This window comes from Bos indicus, chromosome 16, assembly GCF_029378745.1.
Source record: "Bos indicus isolate NIAB-ARS_2022 breed Sahiwal x Tharparkar chromosome 16, NIAB-ARS_B.indTharparkar_mat_pri_1.0, whole genome shotgun sequence".
Taxonomy (NCBI): domain Eukaryota; kingdom Metazoa; phylum Chordata; class Mammalia; order Artiodactyla; family Bovidae; genus Bos; species Bos indicus.
In genome coordinates, this window is record NC_091775.1 from 48,230,030 (window position 1) to 48,251,817 (window position 21,788).

The 21,788-nt window shown below is 43.2% G+C and overlaps 1 protein-coding gene across 9 annotated transcripts in view; it reads left to right on the plus strand.

Moving 5' to 3' along the window:
• NPHP4 (nephrocystin 4) overlaps positions 1 to 21,788 on the plus strand; it is a 138,339-nt gene that overhangs the window by 60,239 nt on the left and 56,312 nt on the right. For all 9 annotated transcript variants that reach the window (XM_070768315.1, XM_070768314.1, XM_070768308.1 and 6 more), the window contains one exon: positions 10,948 to 11,086. In XM_070768315.1, the coding sequence (XP_070624416.1) occupies positions 10,948 to 11,086 (139 nt within the window). The remainder of the gene's footprint in view (positions 1 to 10,947; positions 11,087 to 21,788) is intronic.

A 21,788-nucleotide genomic window follows, 5' to 3' on the forward strand; every position in this document is an offset into this window, starting at 1 on the left:
GTTTATCCATTTTATATGGATCAGTTCGCATCTGCTAACCCTAAACTCCCAATCCTTCCCTCCCCCATCCCCCACCAATCACAAGTCTTCTCTATGTTTTGTGATTCTCTTTCATAGATAACTTCATTTGTGTCATATTTTAGATGCTACATATAAGCGATATCATATGGTATTTGTCTTACTCTTTCTGTCTTCCTTCACTTAGTATGATACTCTCTAGTCGCATCCATGTTGTAGCAAATGGTGTTATTTCATTCTTTTTCAAGGCTGAGTAGTGTTCCTCTGTGTATATGTGCCGCAGCATCTTTATCCACACCTCTATGGTTGGACATTTAGGTTGTTTCTATGTCCGGGCTATTGTGACTAGTGCTGCTACGAACATAGGGATACATGTATCTTTTTGAATTATAGCTTTTTCCATATGTTTGCCCAGGAGTGGAAGTGCTGGATCATATAATAATTCTATTTTTAGCTTTCTGAGGCACCTCTGTACTGTTTTCCACAGTGGCTCCGTCAACTTTCATTCCCACCAGCAGTCGAGGAGGGTTCCCTTATAAACAAGCCCTCTTTTAATGTTTGTACACTGGGGGCTGCGTCTTGTGTGCACAAGGCTGGAGTGCGAGCTGGGCAGTTGGCATCCCCCTGGCTGGTCTTTGTGGCTCATCACTTATGTTCACTTGACCTCGACTCTCTCTAGCTGTGTCCAGAGGGGAGGGACCACAGCAGAACTTATATAAATCCATTTTGAAATGAAGCTTTCTCTGATCCCCACTGTAGAAAGCAAACAGAAGTGGGCCCGTGGAGGCATGTTTGTGTGTGGGTCTCACCCCAAGTGCTCCCCTGGCCTGTTGGCAGTCCTGCAGGGTGGGGAGCAGGGACCCCAGGACACAGATGCTGTGTGACACCCCTGCTCTGGCTGACTTCTGGGTCCTTCTGACACTAATGGGTCATTGCAGGATTTCTGCCTGGGTATGTGTTTTATTCTTCTGCTGACATTCCTGAGATACGCCTATCCTGTCTCAGCAGATCAAATGGGAGCCTTCTAGGACTCAATTGGCTCATTTTTCTTGGGTAAAGGACCATACCTGTTATTTCAGTATGTCATTCATGCGCTGACTCCAGTGACAAGCATCATATTCAGTGTTATTATTTATGATGTGGATTATGCCTTGGGGACCTGAATCAGCGAGCAGCTGATCATGCAGCTTCTCTTATTATAAGGAATGTCCCTCATTACAGGACTACATTTTGCTGCATTCCCACATGGTCTGGTTTCAGCCCTTATTATAAACTTGCTATTAGAAATCCTGAAGCTACTGCCATATTCTCATTCTCTCTTGCTGTGTATGTACCTTTGTAAATAAATCCTTATTCTGTTTACTTTTAGCTTTCTCATGTCCACTACATTTCCTTTGCTTTTTAAGTGTGTAAACTATATTGGAACATAAGTGTTGTGAAGGTTGGACTATCTCAAGGTCACAAATGTATCAAATACCATCATCTTCCATGAGGAATATCACTTCTAATCAGGGTTTCTCCACTCAGCACTGTCAGCATTTGGGGCCAGACTGTTCTTTGCTGTGGGTCTGTCCCAGGCACTACCCTGGAGGATGTTGAACTGCATTGCTGGCCTCCACCCCCTAGAGGCAGTAGCACACCCCCACCCCAGTTCAGTTCAGTTCAGTTCAGTAACTCACTCAGTCGTGTCTGACTCTTTGCAATCCCATGAATTGCAGCACGCCAGGCCTCCCTGTCCATCACCAACTCCTGGAGTTCACTCAAACTCACATCCATCGAGTCCATGATGCCATCCAGCCATCTCGTCCTCTGTCATCCCCTTTTCCTCCTGCCCCCAATCCCTCCCAGCATCAGAGTCTTTTCCAATGAGTCAGCTCTTTGGATGAGGTGGCCAAAGTACTGGAGTTTCAGCTTTAGCATCATTCCTTCCAAAGAACACCCAGGACTGATCTTCTTTAGAATGGACTGGTTGGATCTCCTTGCAGTCCACAGGACTCTCAAGAGTCTTCTCCAACACTACAGTTCAAAAGCATCAATTCTTTGGCCCTCAGCTTTCTTCACAGTCCAACTGTCACATCCATATATGACCACTGGAAAAACCATACCCTTGACTAGATGGACCTTTGTTGGCAAAGTAATGTCTCTGCTTTTGAATATGCTATCTAGGTTGGTCATAACTTTCCTTCCAAGGAGTAAGCGTCTTTTAATTTCATGGCTGCAATCACCATCTGCTGTGATTTTGGAGCCCCCCAAAATAAATTCTGACACTGTTTCCACTGTTTCCCCATCTATTTCCCATGAAGTGATGGGACCAGATGCCATGATCTTCGTTTTCTGAATGTTGAGCTTTAAGCCAACTTTTTCACTCTCCTCTTTCACTTTCATCAAGAGGCTTTTGAGTTCCTCTTCACTTTCTGCCATAAGGGTGGTGTCATCTGCATATCTGAGGTTATTGATATTTCTCCCAGCAATCTTGATTCCAGCGTGTGCTTCTTCCAGCCCAGCGTTTCTTATGATGTACTCTGCATAGAAATTAAATAAGCAGGGTGACAATATACAGCCTTGATGTACTCCTTTTCCTATTTGGAACCAGTCTGTTGTTCCATGTCCAGTTCTAACTGTTGCTCCCTGACCTGCATATAGGTTTCTCAAGAGGCAGATCAGGTGGTCTGGTGTTCCCATCTCTTTCAGAATTTTCCACAGTTTCTTGTGATCCACACAGTCAAAGGCTTTGGCATAGTCAGTAAAGCAGAAATAGATGTTTTGCTGGAACTCTCTTGCTTTTTTGATGATCCAGCCGATGTTGGCATTTGATCTCTGGTTCCTCTGCCTTTCCTAAAACCAGCTTGAACATCTGTAAGTTCGCAGTTCATGTATTGCTGAAGCCTGGCTTGGAGAATTTTGAGCATTACTTTACTAGCGTGTGAGATGAGTGCAATTGTGCAGTAGTTTGAGCATTTTTTGGCATTGCCTTTCTTTGGGATTGGAATGAAAACTGACCTTTTCCAGTCCTGTGGCCACTGCTGAGTTTGAGCATTTTTTGGCATTGCCTTTCTTTGGGATTGGAATGAAAATGGACCTTTTCTAGTCCTGTGGCCATTGCTGAGTTTTCCAAATTTGCTGGCATATTGAGTGCAGCACTTTCACAACATCATCTTTTAGGATTTGAAATAGATCCACTGGAATTCCATCACCTCCACTAGCTTTGTTCTCAGTGATGCTTTCTAAGCCCCACTTGACTTCACATTCTAGGATGTCTGGCTCTAGGTGAGTGATCACACTAGACCCAGATAATCACACATCGTGAATACACAGTTCTTCTGTGTATTCTTGCCACCTCTTCTTAATATCTTCTGCTTCTGTTAGGTCCATTTCTGTCCTTTATCGAGCCCATCTTTGCATGAAATGTTTGCTTGGTATCTCTAATTTTCTTGAAGAGAACTCTAGTCTTTCTCATTCTGTTGTTTTCCTCTATTTCTTTGCATTGATCGCTGAGGAAGGCTTTCTTATCTCTTCTTGCTATTCTTTGGAACTCTGCATTCAGATGCTTATATCTTTCCTTTTCTCCTTTGCTTTTCGCTTCTCTTCTTTTCTCAGCTATTTGTAAGGCCTCCCCAGACAGCCATTTTGCTTTTTTGCATTTCTTTTCCATGGGGATGGTCTTGATTCCTGTCTCTTGTACAGTGTCACAAACCTCAGTCCATAGTTCATCAGGCACTCTATCTATCAGATCTAGTCCCTTAAATCTATTTCTCACTTCCACTGTATAATCATAAGGGATTTGATTTAGGTCATACCTAAATGGTCTAGTGTTTTTCCCTACTTTCTTCAATTTAAGTCTGAATTTGACAGTAAAGAGTTCATGATCTGAGCCACAGTCAGCTCCCAGTCTTGTTTTTGCTGACTGTATAGAGCTTCTCCATCTTTGGCTGCAAAGAATATAATCAGTCTGATTTTGGTATTGACCATCTGGTGATGTCCATGTATAGAGAGCCCAGATGTTCATAGACATGGCTGAATGTGTTCTGCGGGCAGAACTGCCCCTAGTTGAGGACCGCTACTGTAAACAGATATTATTAACTAAAATAATAAACTGCCACTGATCACAAACTCTATTCATTCTCCTGCTTTCTAAAGGCGCTGTTTTGCATCTTCTTGTTTCTCATCTCATGTAGCAGTGCATTACCACATCAGAAGTGTGGACTCCTAGGTAAGCCTGGTCTCTGCCTGGGCACCAGTCAATTCTTTATCTTATTCATTCACTCAGTGAATTTTACTGAGCACCTACATCTATTCTAGGAAAACTCTCTAATCCTGTGGAATTTACAGTTGAACAGGACTGACAGATATTAATCAAAAGAAAAAAGATACATATTATAAACATCCCATAATTTTTTTACTAAGTAAATTTTGGGGTTTATGTTATTAAGATTATTTCAGTGTTATTTACTGTGAAGGTAAATAGTGTATTATGTTTATGTTTTCCTTCTTAAACAGCTCCTGTATTCTTCCCTCAAGCAAATAGTTGTCTTTAAAAAAGTTAATATCTCCACAGGTAGCCAGTTTCAACTCTTAGCTGTGACGTATGGTATTTACCTTGTTTTCTAAATAATATATGTTTACTGCTACTTCTTAGTTTATCAATTTTAGTATCAATTGTATACTGACTTATAATAATGATAGATGAGAACATAAGCTCTTTTATACACTCTTGCACTGAAAAAGCAACCACGCTCTGCCCTCTCCCCACTTCCTTGCACTGCTTGACCTTGCATTCAGGTACCATTGCCAGAGGCTTGCAGCCCAGTGGGGTCTTACCAGAGGATTGGAAGGGGAACCCTTGAGAATTGAAAAGAACTAGTGGGATCTGGAGTCCCTTGGACTGCAAAGAGATCAAACCAGTCAATCCTAAAGGAAATCAACTTGAATGTTCATTGGAAGGACTGATGCTGAAGCTGAAGCTCTAATACTTTGGCCACCTGATGTGAAGAGCCAACTTATTGGAGAAGACCCTGATGCTGGCAAAGATTGAGGGCAAAAGGAGAAGGGAGTGGCATAGGATGAGATGGTTAGATAGCATCACCAACTCAATGGACAGGAATTTGAACAGACTCTGGGAGATAGTGAAAGACGGGGAAGCCTGGTGTGCTGCAGTCCATGGGGTTACAAAGAGTTGAACGTGATTTAGTGACTGAATAACAACAACAGCAACAGCAACAAGGGGGGTCTGGAGAGGGAGGATCTTGGAAAGTCCCCTGGAAAGTTGTTTAAGAAATGCTAAGTTAACCCCCAGCTTCATGTGCCTGACTCTGACCTAATAGCGTATGGCAGTCTTTGAGAACTGGACTGTGGACAGAGTTGCCCCTGCATGCGTCATGGCTAGGAGAGGACTGAGGAGCCCTGCCCAGGCTTTGAGAATGTGACTGATGTTGAAACCACCAACCACAGGATGCTGCTTCGAAACTGGGGCTTGAACCCAGCTGGGTTGATTTCTGACCCAACAAAAATATCAACATTCTCCATAAACTTTAAAAGACATTCTTACAATGTGATATTTAAAAGAGAATCTTATAAAGTGATATTCAGAATGTCTATGATACAGTGTATACTTAATTGACAAACAAAGGACCAGGAAAACCTCAACTTGCAGGGGAAATAACATTCAACAGGCAGTGATACTGAGATGACACAAATGTTGGAATTATCAGACAAAGCCTTTAAAATAGGCATTATAAAAATAATCCAATAAATAAGAACAAACACTTTTGAAGCAAAGGGAAAGATAGAAAGTCTCAGCAAAGAGGTAGCTAAAGAAGAAGCAAATGGAAAGTTTAGAACTGAAAAATAAAATTGCCAAGATAAAGTACTCACTAGGTGAACTCAGTAGCAGAATGGATATGACAGAAGGATCAATGTATTTGAAGATGAATCAGTGGAATTTATTCAACTTGAACCACAGAACGTTGATTGGAGGAGAGTGGACGAAGCCTCAGGGACCTGTGGGGCAGGACCACAAAGGCTAACACCCATGTCATCAGAGTCCCGGTGGGGGAGAAAGAGTGCAGTGCAGAAAAAAATGTCTGAAGAAATGATGGCTGAAAACTCCTCAGATTCGGCAAAAGACTTAAACTTACAGAACGAAGACGTCCAAAACCCAGAGATAAATGCAAAGAAATCCACACTCGGACACATCACAATCAAGCTGCTGAAAAAGACAAAGTCTTGAAGACAGCATGATGCATTACTTATAGAGAAACAATAGTTTGAATATTGTGGGTTCCTTGCAGGAACCATGGAGGCAGAAGGAAATGGAACAACATGTTAAAAGCACTAACAGAAAGACCCCAGAACTCAGAATTCTATTCCAGCAACCGTCCTGCAGGAATGAAGGTGAAATAAAGACATCCTCAGATGAACTAAAACAGAGAGTTCATTGGCAGGTAGAGATGCTCTAAGAGAATTGCTAAAGGAATTTCTTTAGACAGAAGAGAAATTATACCAGATGGAAACTTGGTACATCAGGAATGAAGAAAGAGCAACAAAAATGATGAATAGAATACACTATTCTCCTTCTTTTGAGTTCTTTAAAAGGGGTTTGATGGCTGAAACAAAAATCATATCCGTGTCTGTTAGGGTTTTTAAGGTATGTAGGTATAAGAGGTTAAGATAGCTATAAAGGGGAAGATAAAGAGACCTGTAGGGCGATAAGATTTCTGCATTCCACTTGAAATAATAAAATATAGATTTTTGAGTAGATTGTGAAAAAATTATTTACATTGTAAACCCTAGAGCAGTCACTAAAAATAAGCTATCAAGAGATAGTAAGAAACCCAGTAGATAGATAAAATGGAATAATTCAAAATAAGGCAGGAAAGGGAAACAGGAATGAGAAACAGAAGGAACAAATCATAATAAAATGACAGTCCTGAACCAAGACCCACCAATAATTACATGAAATGTAAATAGTCTGAACGCACCAACTTCAGGACAGAAATTTTCAGTTGACATGAAAATCTCAAGGTCCAACTATGTGCTGTCTGTCAAGAACTCACTTCAAAAGCAAAAGGATGGAAAAATACTGTGTGCAAACATGAATCAAAAGAAAACTTGAGTAGCTATATTAATACCAGGCAAAGTAGACTTCAGAGAAAAGGAAATTTCCAGGAATTAAGGGGGATGTCACCTGTGATAAAAGAGTCAATTCACCACAAAGACATATAAACCCAAAAGTGTGTGTATCTAACACAGAGGTTCAAAATGCAAAGAGCTAATAGAATGGAAAGAAGAAATAGACAACTTTGCAGTTGCATTTGCAGATTTCAGCACTCCTCTTAGATTAAACTATAAGCACATTGATAGAAAATCACCAGTATATAGAACTGAACAATATTATGAAGCATCTGGATCTAAATGACCTTCATAGAACAGTCCACCCAACAATGGCAGGATATATTCTCTTCATATTCTCTTCAAGTGCACATGGAACATTTACCAAGAAAGACCATAGCCTGGATCAGAAAACAAATTTTAGTAATTTTAAAAGAATTTAAATTACACAAGGTATTTTCTGTGGTCACAATGGAATTAAACTAGAAGCCAAAACAAAGATAGCATAAAAAACTATAAACACTTAGAAATTAATGCATTTTTAAATAATCCATAAGTCAGAGAGGAAGCCTTAAGAAAATATAAAAGATACTTTGAACTGAACAAAAGTGAAAATATGACATATCAAAATTTGTAGGTTGCAGCTCAAGTGTATTTACAGGGAATTTATAGCATTAAGTGCTTATATAAGAACAGAAAAAGGTCTCAAATCAATAATCTGATCATCTACTTTTAGAAACTAGAAAAAGAAGCAGAAAGTAAACCTAAGGCAAGTAAAAGAAAAATCAATAATAAATATAAGCGCAGAAACCAATATAGCTGAAAACAGAAAAACAATAGAGGAAAAACTAGAGAAAGCCAGTGAAGTAAAAAACTGATTCTTTGACAAGCCTCTAACAAGTAAAGAGAGAACACAAATGACTAATAATAGGCATGGAAGAAAGGATAACCACTCCAGACCACACAGGTATGGGAAGGATGTTAGGGGAAATACTATAAATTTGAAAATTTAGATGAAATGAACCAGTTTGTCTTAAACAACAAACCATCAAAACTTACCCAAGATGAAGTATATAACTTGAGTAGTCCTATAACTTTATAGATAATGGATTTGTCATTAATTTTTTTTAAATAAAGAAATATCCCAGCCTGTTCACATATAATATATAATATAGAGGGCTTCCCTGGTGGCTCAGATGGTAAAGAATCTACCTGAAACATGGGAGACCTGGGTTCAATCCCTGAGTTGTGAAGATCTGGAAAAGGGAATGGCAACCCGCTCCAGTATTCTTGCTTGGAGAATTCCATGGACAGAGGAGCCTGGCAGGCCATAGTCCATGGGGTCTCAAAGAGTTGGACATTACTGAGTGGCTTTCACTTTCATTCACTATAAATTGTACTAAACATTTAAAGGAAAAACAATACCAATTGTATAGATTCTCTTCTTGAAAATAAGATAGGTGGGAACAATTCCAAATTTATGTAACAAGGCCTTCATTATCCCGATATCAAAATCAGAAAAAGACAATATACGAAAATAAAATCATGGATGCATATTCCTCGTGAACTCAGATGCAAAACGCTCAACAAAATATTAGTAAATTGAATCCAACAGTAGGAGTGAGTGAAGTCGCTCAGTCAGTCCGACTCTTTGCTGCATCATGGACTTGGAGCCCACCAGGCTCCTCCATCCATGGGATTTTCCAGGCAAGAATGCTGGACAGGGTTGCCATTTCTTTCTCCAGGAGATCTTCCTGACCCAGGGATTGAACCCAGGTCTCCCACATTGTAGGCAGATGCTTTACCATCTGAGCCACCAGGGAAGTCCATCCAACAGTATAGAAGAAGAATACACCGTGACCAATAATACACCCTGGCTTATTCCAGGGATGCAAGGCTATTTTCTATTGGAAAATGTAATTCACTCTAACAGCCTAAAGAAGGAAAACCATGTGAATAATAACAACTGATGCAGGCAAAGCATCCATTTATGACAGAAACCGAGCAAACAGGAATAAAGAGGAACTTCCTCAGCTTGATCAAGAGTAGCTACAAAAATTCTTTAGCTAGCATCATGCTTAATGGTGAAAAATTGAATGCTTTCCCTCTTAGGTCAGGAAGAAGTGAAGAATGCCCACTCATAGTATTCAGCATCTTATTTGACATTGCGTGGGAAGTTCTAGCTGGTAAAATAGAGGAATAAAACAAAATTAAAAAAAAAAAAACCGTAGAGATTGGAAAGGAAGGAACAAAACTCTTCTTATGTGCAAACAGTATGATTTTCTGTGTAGGAAATCTTGAAGGATTTATCAAAAACTCCCAGAATAAACAGTAAGTTTAGGGAGATTGTAGTATACAGCAGGAGGTCAAATGGAAAGTCAGTCACATTTCTTTATACTAACAAAATATATACAGTTGGGAAGCAAAATCTAAAAAGCAGTATTATTTACAAAGCACCCCCCCCACCTCAATGAAATCTAACAAAATATGTACAGGATCTGTGTGCCGAAAATGATAAAACATTCCTTTTGCTGCATGTCATTATTCTTATTGATTACTCTTAAGTGAATCACAGAAGACCTAAATATAATGGAGGGTCTTCTTTATGGATTGGAAGACTCACATGATAAAGATACAAATTCTCCCGAAATTGATCTATAGGTCTAATACAATTTCAATCAAAATCCGTACATGATTTTTTAATAGAGACAAGCTGATTCTAAACTTTAATTAATTTTTGGCTGCGCTGGGTCTTCGTTGCTGCACGAGGGTCTTCTCTAGTTGCGGTGAGCACGGGCTACTTTCTAGTTTCAGGGTGCGGGCTCAGCAGTTGTGGTGCATGGACTTAGTTGCCTGTTGGCATGTGGGATCTTCCTGGACCAGGGATGATTGAACCCCTGTCCTCCACATTGGCAGGTGGAGTCTTAACCACTGGACCACCAGGGAAGTCCCTGATTCTCAACTTTATATAGAAAAGCAAAGGAATTAGAAGGGTCAAAACAATTTTGAAAAGAACAGTTAAGTTGAAGGATTCATGCTAGACAATTTCAACACTTTCATTAAAGCTATGGTAATCAAGATGAAGTGCTGTTGGTAAAAGCATTGGCATATAGACTAATGGAACGGAACACAGAGTTCAGAAGTAAGTCACAGATTAGCAGTTTCCTGTAAAGTGTAGTATATATGCACCATATGACCCAGCAATCCTACTCTTAGAGAAATGAAACATGGAGAAATGAAAACTTATGTCCATGCAGAAATATGTACACCAGTGTTCCCAGCAGCTCTATTTATAACCACTCAAGCTGGAAACAGCCCATATGTTCTAAGTGGGTGAATGGATAAGTACGCTGAGGCACATGGTACAATAGAAGACTGCTTGGTAATGAAAAAGAACGGCTGTGCTTACACACTGCTGCACAGATGACTCTCATCCGCCTACCAGGGACTGAAAGAAGCCAGTCTCAAGGGTTCTGTAGCATGAGTCCCCATTTGTAGGACCGAAGACAGGGGTGGAGAGCAGTTCAGTGATTTTTGGATGTGGATATGCGCAGGATGGGTGAGCGTTTTAGGTGGTGGGGCTGCTCTGTACCTGATGCTGGTGGTGGTTACATGTGTTTAAACTCAAAATAGGAAAAGTCAGCATAACATAGGTTAAGTAAAAATGCATTCAGACGGGAGCAATGTTGTTGATTTCCGCTTGGCTGAGGGTAATCCACACTGATTGTTTTAGGACTGGGGGATGTTCCTGGTTGAATTATTCTGACCACACAGTGCTGATGGAGGGAGCATGGCCATCACTTCTCTTGTTGTCCATCATAGGTGAAGCAGGTGGAGTCAGGGACGGTGCAGTTCCAGTACTCGCTGAGCCCTGAAGAACACCCAGACACACCCACAGCGAATGCAAGCGGCCCCAAGGCAGAGCGGCGGTCTTTTAGGAAGCCACCCGTGTCCCCTTCAAGTAAGTGTGTGCTGAGAACTGAGTCTTCAAGCTCATGGCACAGCTCCATGTGTGCCCAGGTAAATGACATTTATCAGATACTTGCTGTAAATTGCTTTAACTGGAATCAGTTGATTGAGTTTTTGCTGACTACAGAGGTATAGAATTGGACAGTGATAAAACCTGGCCCAACACTTTGTGCTTTAGCCATGAGTTAGCTCCCTGACTGAAGGCTTTGAAAGGTCTGTTGGTGACACTTAAAGGGACATCTCTCTTGGGTGTCCTGCAGACACAGGGCTCAAGAATCAAAAGCTGGCTGACAGCCACGGACTGCCAGCTTTATGGTTGTTCAGTTGCTAAGTCATATCAGTCACTAAGACTGTATGCAACTCTGTGGACTATAGCATGCCAGACTCTATGTCCTTCACTGTCTTCCAGAGTTTGCTCAAAATCATGTCCATTGAGTTGGTGAGGCTATCTAACCATCTCATCCTTTGCCACCTCCTTCTCCTCCTGCCTTCAATCTTTCCCAGGATCAGGGTCTTTTCCAGTGAGTCAGCTCTTTACATCAGGTGGCCAAAGGATTGGAGCTTCAGCTTCAGCATCAGTCCTTCCAATGAATATTCAGGGTTGATTTCCTTTAGGATTGACTGGTTTGATCTCCTTGCAGTCCAAGGGACTCTCAAGGGTCTTCTCCAGCACCACAGTTTGAAAGCATCAATTCTTTGGCGCTCAGCCTTCTTTGTGGTCCAGCTGTCACGTCTGTATATGACTACTGGAAAAACCATAGCTTTGACTAGATGGACCTTTGTCGGCAAAGTGATGTCTGCTTTTTAATATGCTGTCTAGGCTTCTCTGATGGCTCAGATGGTAAAGAATCTGCCTGCAATGTGGGAGACCCAGGTTCAATCCCTGGGTTGGGAAGATCCCCCTCGAGAAGGGAATGGCTACCCACTCCAGTATTCTTGCCTGGAGAATTCCATGGACAGAGGAGCTGGCGGGCAATTGTCCATGGGGGTCGCAAAGAGTTGGACGTGACTGAGCAACTAACACTTTCACTTTCACTAGGTTTGTCATAGCTTTTCTGCCAGCTTTATGTTGCACTGTTAATGTAGCCTTGAGTTTGTTGTTTTTAAAAAGTGATTTTTATTTCCTTGGTGTGCAATCTGGGAGTGGGGAGGCCACGACCTCACGGTGTGGCTTTAAAAAAGGGATGGAGGGCTGTCGATGCTGGAGGAAGTAATGCTCTTCCATGGATGGCAACGTCCCCGTCCCCGTGTGTGTGACTGCCGCTGTCAGCTTCATGTTGGCTGTACCAGCTCCTTCTGCTGAGGCTGGTACCTTGTGTTCAGGGCCTCTTAGTTTATCCCCAAGGACAGGAAGCCAGCATCCTGGTGGGGAATCCCACCTGTGGTGAGAAGAGAGCGAGGTTAGCAGGAGGGTTGAAAGAGCACTGAGCTCTTGGCTTCTAAGGATCTCATTGGCTGAAGGAACATTCTCAATCATGGGCAGTTAGGCTCCTAGAAAGTCAGAAAGGTAGGGGATGAGCAAATGTGGAAGCCCTAGAGGGGCGCTGAGTGTCCATCCATCCTCCATCCAGATGGCTTTCCTCTGATGGATGCTGCTGGGTATCTAGGGAGGGCTGGCCAGTGTCTCTCGGGCAGCAGGTCCTGAATGCTGTGCAAAGGCGCCAGGGAGTCTGTTGTTTGGGAGTGACTTTTTTTATCAGCTGAGATTCTGGTTTTTGGAAACTGGTCTCATTGAGTTTAATCTCACAGCTGGTGGCAGCAGCACACTTGTTTCTCTGTCCTGGGACTCGATGTCTTGGCCTTCATCTTCATGGTCCTCCAGGATTTTCTGAGATGTTTAAAAATATTCAGATACCAAAACTTGATAGTTTATTGCTTCAGGACAAACTGAATTATTAAGTATTTTCCTTTTCCCTCAAAAAGGCAGTGCATTTGTTGTTTTTAATTGTTTTATTCTTTCCAATTTTTTGTGCTTATCAGAATGTTCTCAGGTATAATTACATCTTACGTAAGTGATGGGCTTCCCAGGTGGCTCACTGGTAAAGAATCTCCCTGCAATGCCAGAAACTTGGATTCGATCCTTGGGTTAGGGAGATTCCCTGGAGAAGAGAATGGCAACCCACTCCAGTATTCTTGCCTGGAGAATCCTATGGACAGAGGAGCCTGGCGGGCTATAGTCCATGGAGTTGCAAAGAGTCAGACACAACTGAGTGACTAACACACACACACACACACACACACACACACACATAAGTGCTATTGAAATGTACAGCACTGCTTGTACTTGAGACATTTCCAGAATATCTGCCAGAATCCCCTGGAATGGTGGGTGGCAGGCATGTGTTTTCCACCAGAGTTTAGAATGAATTTACAATTTTATTGGATAAAGTTAAATGCATTGAAAGTATAGAATACATAGTTAAAAAATACCAAAAGGTCAAACTCATTCCCTTCTTTAACTCTAGTATCTTCCTTTCTTTGACATATTCACAATTACATTTAAAAAATAAATGCTAACCTCTAAGAAATGTTAGTGTGAAATAAAGATAGTATCCTAAATTATAAAATATGTGCGTTTTATGATTTGATATAAACATTATTATTTTGGTTTTTAATTAAACTATTCAAAAGGATAATGCGTGCTGTGCATGCTAAGTCGCTTCAGTTGTGTCCAACTTTTTGTGACGCTATGGACTGTAGTCCGCCAGGCTCCTCTGTCCATGGGATTCTCCAGGCAAGAATACTGGAGTAAGTTTCCATGCCCTCCTCCAGGGGATTTTCTCTACCCGAGGATCGAACCCAAATCTGTTACATCTCCTGTTTTGGCGGGCAGGTTCTTTACCACTGGCGCTGCTTGGGAAGCCCAAAAGGACAGTAGTGAAATGTAATAAATGCAGTTCAAAATAATAAATATAGTTTACTTTGGTCCTTAGAAATACCTGAAGAGATCATTTTCTTAGAGAAGAAACCTCTACAGCTATCGTTAATGGAAAAATAATAAGTACTTTTTCTGGAAAGGAATTTTCATGTGTTGAACTTTGGTGTAGTTATGATGCTGGAAACCGACAGCTTGCGTGAAGGCCTTCTAATTGAATTAACTGTCAGCCAGGACAGGATGACCCTGTTGGCTTCTCCCGCCTGACTGGCTGTCGGCATGGCCTGGGGGCTCTGTGTTTGCTTTCCCAACTGCCCTGTCTGTTTTCATGCAGGGCTTGGAGGAGATTTATTTATTATTATTTAAAATATTTATTTTTATTTATTTATTTGGCAACACTGGGTCTTAGTTGCAGCATGCGGGATCTAGTTCCTTGACCAGGGATCAAACCTGGGCCCCTTGCGTTGGGAGCGTGGACTTCAGAGAAGTCCCTTGGAGGAGATTTAAAGCCTAGTGTGCTGCTACCTTTGTTTCCCCAAATGGTCCTTTAGCTAATTTTGAGGGTGTTCATGGAACTTCTTGGATCTCTGTTTTTTTTTAAAATCAAAGTTGGGACAATTCTGATCATTCCTTCTTTGATTATTTTCTCTGTCTTCCTCTCTCTTTTCCCTTGAGGCTCCCAGTCATACCTTTATCAGGTGGCAAAGCTGTGGGAAGTCCCACCCTGCTGAGCTTCTGCTCAGTTTTACTTGTGGTCTTTTCTCTCTGTGCTCCAGTCCTAGATACTTTGTATTGCTGCATCTTCAGCTTCACTCATCTTTTCTTCTGCAGCATCTGATCTGCCATGAATCCCACCCAGTGCATTTTCCTCACAGATATTGTCGTTTTCATCTCCAGAAGTGAAATACAGGTATAACTACCGACAAACTTATGCTTTTTTGTTTCTCTCCTAAGGCAGAGGTAGATGAACTTAGGCCTGTGCAACAATTAAAATTAAAATTCCAGTATTTTATCCTGTTTGAAATGACCCAATAGTAATTCTCATTTTAACTAGGTTTAGTTTCAAGGTTGGAGAAGGCAATGGCAACCCACTCCAGTACTCTTGCCTGGAAAATCCCATGGAGAGAGGAGCCTGGTAGGCTGCTGTCTATGGGGTCGCATAGAGTCGAACACGACTGAGCGACTTCACTTTCACTTTTCACTTTTCATGCATTGGAGAAGGAAATGGCAACCCACTCCAGTGTTCTTGCCTGGAGAATCCCAGGGAGGGCGGAGCCTGGTGGGCTGCCGTCTGTGGGGTCGCACAGAATCAGACACGACTGAAGCACCTTAGCAGCAGCAGCAGCAGTTTCAAGGTACCAGAATCTGGAGGTAACATTACAAAGTTTGTCACTACTTTAATATCCTTGTTTGCCAATTCTAAAATCTTGGGCAGTTGTGCATTAGTTTTGATTGATTGATTTTTGTCCTGATTTGGGTTGTATCTTCCAGCTTCTCTATGGTCAATAACTTTTGATTGGATTCTAGATATTGTGAGTTTTCTCCTTTTGGTTGCTAAATATTTTTATGGTTGACAAATATGTATATATATATATTTTTTTGCCACACCCCATGGCATGTGGGCTCTTAGTTCCCTCTGCAGTGGAAACCTGGAGTCTTAACCACTGGACATGCAGGGAAGTCCAGGTAGCTGGTAAACACTCCTGAACTTTGGAAATTACTTGGTCATTTAGGGCCTTGGCTTTAAGAGTTGTGAGATGGGACCTCATGAGCATTTAGTCTAGGGCTAATTACCCCTCACTAAGTGAGAAGACCTCCTTCAGTACTTTGCCTGATGTCCTTGAATTATGAAGTTTACCAGTCTGTGAGAATGGCCTCTTTCTGGCCCCATGAGCACAGGGTACTGGTCCCTCTAATTTTGGGGGTGATTCTTTCCCCATCCTTGGGTAGTTTCGCAGTCAGTGACCTCCTGAATCCTAGAGGGACCCTCTGTAAGTGGCTGGAGTTCCCTCTCTGCGCCCCTCTCCTGTCTGTGCTCAGCCCTGCAAACTTCCATTTCTTTGGTCTCCTTGAACTTAGCCCGGCCTTCTGATCAGGGGTCCACTGTGCTCTGCGTTCCCCTTTCCTGAGCTGCAATCTGCAAAATCACTCAACGTGTTAATTTTGGGACTGTCGGAGGGCTTACTTCTTTGTTTCCAGTTCCTTAGGACCATTTCTTGCCTGAATTCCAATGTCATTAAAACTGTTGTCTTATGTATTTTGTTAGTTAAATAATTTTTGTTTCAGTCAGGAGAATGAATTTGGTCAGAAGTAAAGTTGCCTGCTGTTGACAATTTCTAGGCTGTTGAAATCCTCCACCCCAGGGGTGATAAGTCCAGTGGTTTTGAAGCTTTTCCTAGCTGCTTTGTGCTGCGTGTGATTCACTGACTATGTCATTGCTTCATGATTTTGAGTTTTGGCTCACACCCTCTCCCTAGAAAGCATCTCTGCTGTGCACTGCATTTATTTTCTTTTAGGATGTACTCTTTTCTTTTTAAACTAAAAAATTACATATTCAAGAATGTGTGCATATGTATGTGTGTGTGTTTAGTCACTCAGTTGTGTCCAACTCTTTGCGACCCTGTGGACTGTAGCCCACCAGGCTCCTCTGTCCATGGGAATTCTCCAGGCAAGAATACTGGAGAGGGTAGCCTTTCCCTTCTCCAGGGGATCTTCCCAACCCAGGGATCGAACCCAGGTCTCTGCGTTGCAGGCAGATTCTTTACCCCTGAGCCACCAGGAAAGTCCATTCAAGAATGCCCAAGGCAACTATGAAGGAGAGAGGCTTCCCCTTTCTTGACTTGCAGATTTAGCGTAAAATTATAGTAACTAGAACAGTGTGACACTGCTACAGACACAGATCAGTAGATAATGGGACAAGATAAAAAGTGTGATATATGACAAATTATAGATAAAGAGCATATTGCTTTCCTTTAATTATTATAACAAATTACTATAAGCTTGGTTGCTTAAAATAGCATGAGCTTACTATCTCACATTTCTGGAGATCAGAAGTCCAGAGGTCTCACAGGCTGAAATCCAGGTCTTGGGGCTGTGTTCCTGCTGTAGCCTCTGGGGGAGAATCTGTCTCCTTGCCTTTTCCAGCTCCCAGGGGCTAGCTTCACTTTCGCCCCTGCTTCCATCTTAAGAAGCAGCAGAGTTACATTTTACTTAATTTATTTATTTTTGGCCGTGTGGCACGCTAGATCTAGTTGCCTGACCAGGGATCAAACTGGTGCCCCCTGCACTGGGAGCTCAGAGTCTTCGCCACTGGAATGCCAGGGAAGTCCCAGAGTTACATTTTATATCTCTCTTTGATTCTCCCTCCTGCCTCCCTTTCTCTTATCAGGACTGTCATAGTTGCATTGCCTACTGCACCCCCCACCCCCTCCCCTACCATCCAGGACAGTCTCTGCATCTCAAGGTCAGGTGATAAGCAACCTTAGTTTCATCTGCAACCTTGGTTCCCTTGGCAGTGTTAATACAACATAGTCATGGTTCTGGTAATTAGAATGTGGGTACTTTGGGTTGGAGGATTGCTTTTATGCCGCCCACCGTGGGAGTAAGGGCACACCAGTCAGTTAACAGCACTGGACTGGCTGTCCTTGTGGAAAATAGAAAATCAGATCCCAATTTCTTATTGTATACAAACCATACCTCAGACTGCAAGTAGGTCAGACCCTGATGCTGGGAAAGATTGAAGGCAGGAGCAGAAGGTGGTGGCAGAGGATGAGATGTTTGGATGGCATCACCGGCTTAATGGACATGAATTTGAACAAACTTGGAGATGGTGAAAGACAGGGAAACCTGCAATACTTCAGTCTCTGGGGTTGCAAAGAGTCAGACATGACTTGGTGACTGAACAACAACAATAACAAACCATAAATTCTGGATGGATTACAAGACTGAAATTTTAATTAGAAGTTTAGAGAGAGGAAAAATGATAAAATGAGCTGTCCCAAATCAATGAGGAATAGACAGAAAAATGGTCAAAGGATATGAAAAGGGAGTTCACAGAGGAGAAACCAGGATAACCAAAATGTATAAAAAAGTGCTCAATTTCACTAGTAATCAGAGAAATAAAAATTAAAATGAGAACCCATTTCATTTCCCTTGTATTGGAAAGAGCTAGCTGAATGACAGCATGAGGTTGAAAATTTGGGAAAAGAGGACCTCTCACCACACCGGGAGGGACCACTTTGAAGAGCAACTTTGTAGTGTTTAGTTAATACCCTGGGTTGGGAAGACCCCCTGGAGGATAAAACGGCAACCCGCTCCAGTATTTGCCTGGGAAATCCCATGGACAGAGGAACCTGGTGGGCTACAGTCCATGGGGTTGCAGAGAGTCGGACACGACTGAGCGACTGAGCACACACGCATGCATGTATACAGTTAATACCTTACAGCAGAGAACTGCCATTTCTGGGTGCCTGTTGCAGAGGGGAACTAGTCCTTGTGACACGGGGCCAGGATGAGGATGCTCAGAAGGCCTCCGTGTTTCATGGGTGCAGTGCAGGAACGACCTGCCTGCGCCCCGATTGGGGGGTGGGGGGGTAAGCTGGTCTATTTGGACAGTGGGTGCTGCACAGCAGCCACGATGCTGATAGGTCTCTGCATATTCTTATGTCTGAACCTTCACACCGGGGTTCTGGGTTCTGAAACTGGCGGTTTCTGAAAGGAAGTGGACACACAGTGGCATGTAAGTGGCTTTGAAGACAATTCAGACTTGCCAGCTGGATGATCTTAGGCTGGTGGCTTCATGTGTCTGTCCCTCAGTGTCCTCAGTTATAAAATAGATGGATGAAAGGACTATTTAGATGGAAAAGAACACTTGAGTCTTAGGAAGAAATTGGAGAATATTTTTATGACCCTGGGGGTGGGAAGGCTTCATTAAACAAGATAAAGTGTAAACCAAAAAGAGAAGATTGAGAAATGTGATTATGTTAACATATAAAGAAAGTTTTCTAAGAGAGAAGATTCCATAAACAAAGTTAAAAAGCAGTTCCTCAGACTGAAAGATATTTGCAGTATGTAAAACCATTAAAAATTAATTGAAGGAATAAGAAGATTAGAAAGAAGAACGATGATGGAAAGATCAACAAGGAGGAGATAAACAACTGGAAAGAAAAATGGGCAGAGGCTGTCAGGAATTGTAGAGAGGGTCAGATGAGTGAAAATCGGTCAGGGTGCACAGGACTGCCTGGAAACGGGGCACATGGTTCATAGTGGCTGTCAGCCACACTGATCTTGTCATCCTCCTAGCTGGCAGCATCAGTGGGCAGCGGTCACATGTTCATAACCTCTCTCAACCACTGGCCCAAATAAATACAGATCCCAAATCTCAGTGGAAACAATGCAACCACCAGATCGGGAGCAAACGCAACATTTGCACAGACTTACTGTTGACTCCAGAGTCCTTGATGGATACACACCCATGCCTGTGCTGCCATCCAGGGAAGTGGATTCCTGCCTGGCTGCAGAGCTTGGTGTTGGCCCTGCTCCCAGCATTTTTCATTAACCACTTTGAAAGAAAGTGAGGGAGTATTTATTCACATAGGTTTGCTCAGCACTAACCCCCGCACCCCATCCCTTCAGAAAACCCTACTGAGAGTCTGTGATGTCCAGGTACACTTCCAGGCTCCTGTCCTCATAGAGGTCACATTTTAAAAAGAGACAATAAACAAACAAAGACCAGCAAAAAGAATGCTGTCCCACTCTGGTGTGGGGTGTTGATGGTGGGGGAAGCTGTGTGTCTGTGGGGCAGGGAATACGTGGGAATTCCCTGTCCTTTCTGCTCACAGTTGCTGTGAATATGAACCTGGTCTAAAAGGAAGGGGGCTTCCCTGGTGACTCAGACGGTAAAGAATCCTCCTGCAGTGCTGGAGACCTGGGTTCGATCCTTACGTCAGGAAGATACTCTGGAGAAGGGGCTGGCTACCCCCTCCAGTATTCTTGCCAGGAGAATTCCTTGGAAGAGGAGGCGGGCAGGCTACTGTTCCTCTTAGGGAATAAGATAGAGAATGGTGGGTGGGCGGCTTGACAGTTACGTCTGTCCTGATTTGATTAACTTAGGTTCAGGATTTATGTTTCTCTTTGCATATTTGAGCTCCATCTCTGGCAGAGGTCAGCAGACTTTAAGGCCAGACAGGAAATATTTTAGGCTTTGTGCACCAGATGACCTCTGTCATGGCTACTCATCTCTGCTGGTGAAAGCCATTGAGGGTGTGTCAATGAATGAACATGCTTGTGTTCTAATAAAACTTTATTTATGAGCACAGATTGTGGGTCAAATTTGACCAGGGGGCCAATTTGGCAAACTCCAGGAAGTAGTGAAGGATGGGGAAGCCTGGGTTGTTGCAGACCATGGGGTCATAAAAAGTCAGACACGACTTAGTGATTGAACAACAGCAACAAGGTGGGTGAAAGGAGCATTTAGTCAGGGTTCTCTAGAGAAACAGAACCAATGGAACATACATACCGCATAGGAAGAGATGGCTGTTGTTGAGCGTGTGAGACTTGGCTATATCCTGGCACTTGAGTGATGTGGTGAAGACTTGGTGTGTCTGTCTGTCTCCCGCACCCTGTCCATCTGCCCTCCAGCTCTCCCTGTTGGCTTCCTTCCTGGCAGGGTTTCCTTACAGGGTGGCTCTGGGAGCTTCTCTGTCATCCTTGGGCTTAGGAATCCCAGCATGAAGAACTTCTGCTGTCCAGTCAAAGCCCCGAGATGGAGTCTCCCACTCTGCTGCATCCCCTGTCTTTACCCTGAATGACTGGGATGTGGGCAGGGGCCATCTGTCCTGGGTCACACACTCTGTTGGAATGCCTCAGACTTCCAGCCCCGCTAACCCCAGGGTTAAGGGCTGGGAGGGTGATCCCCAAAGGGAAACCATCTCTCGGTCCTGCTCTCAAAGAGAGGGTGAATTCAGGTGGCCACCCGATGGTTCGAGGGCCTAGTTTCATGTCCCATGTCTTTCCCTGAGCTCAGCTGCCTCTACCACAAGGTTGCCTTCCAGCTGTAACAAGGTTTCCCTGCATTTCCCCGTCTTCAATTGAAACGAGTTCCTGTCCGTGGGACCTGGCCTGTCCTCTGGAAGCTCACCACCTTGACCTGCAGAGGGTCTGCTGGGCACAGAGCAGGGCATGGGCTCCAGGGAGCGCTGTGGCAGTTCAAGCGGCAGGGGACACCTCCCCACCCCCCAGGAAGGGCTTCCCCACAAGGCAGCTAGCTATGGGCTCAAGATGATCTGAGCCTCTTTCTGGCTGACGGGCCAAGGGTATTATTCCCGTGTGTGGGGCTCACTGAGTCGCAGCATGACTTCCTGGGATTCAGAGGTGCTGGGTGCACACCCTTTAGTTCATTCCCCAGAGATTTATTGCCTTGTTTTCAGCACACAGGAGGGGATGCCTGTGCTGCTGGGAGCTCAGGAATCGAGCTGTGGCGCAGGTACTCTGTGGAAGCATTGTCTGCTTTTCAGTTCTCATTTGGGGACCGGCAGATCTGCACGGATGGGACATTTGGTTTATTTAATTTGGATTTATCGCCGCATTCACGTCACATTAATGTGATCGCCTTCACCCCAGGTTCCAAACATTTGAAAACACTGCCTCCCAAGACCTAATACAGAAGACACAAATATCTGCTGGTGTTTAACTGATGATGGAAACTTCTCCTGCTTCAATATTTTACCAACTTATATGGTTCCTCTGGAAATCTTAATGATATGCGGCTGTCACTTTAAGTGAGATGCTTTGGCTTCCTGTGATGAATTGTCCTTTTTAT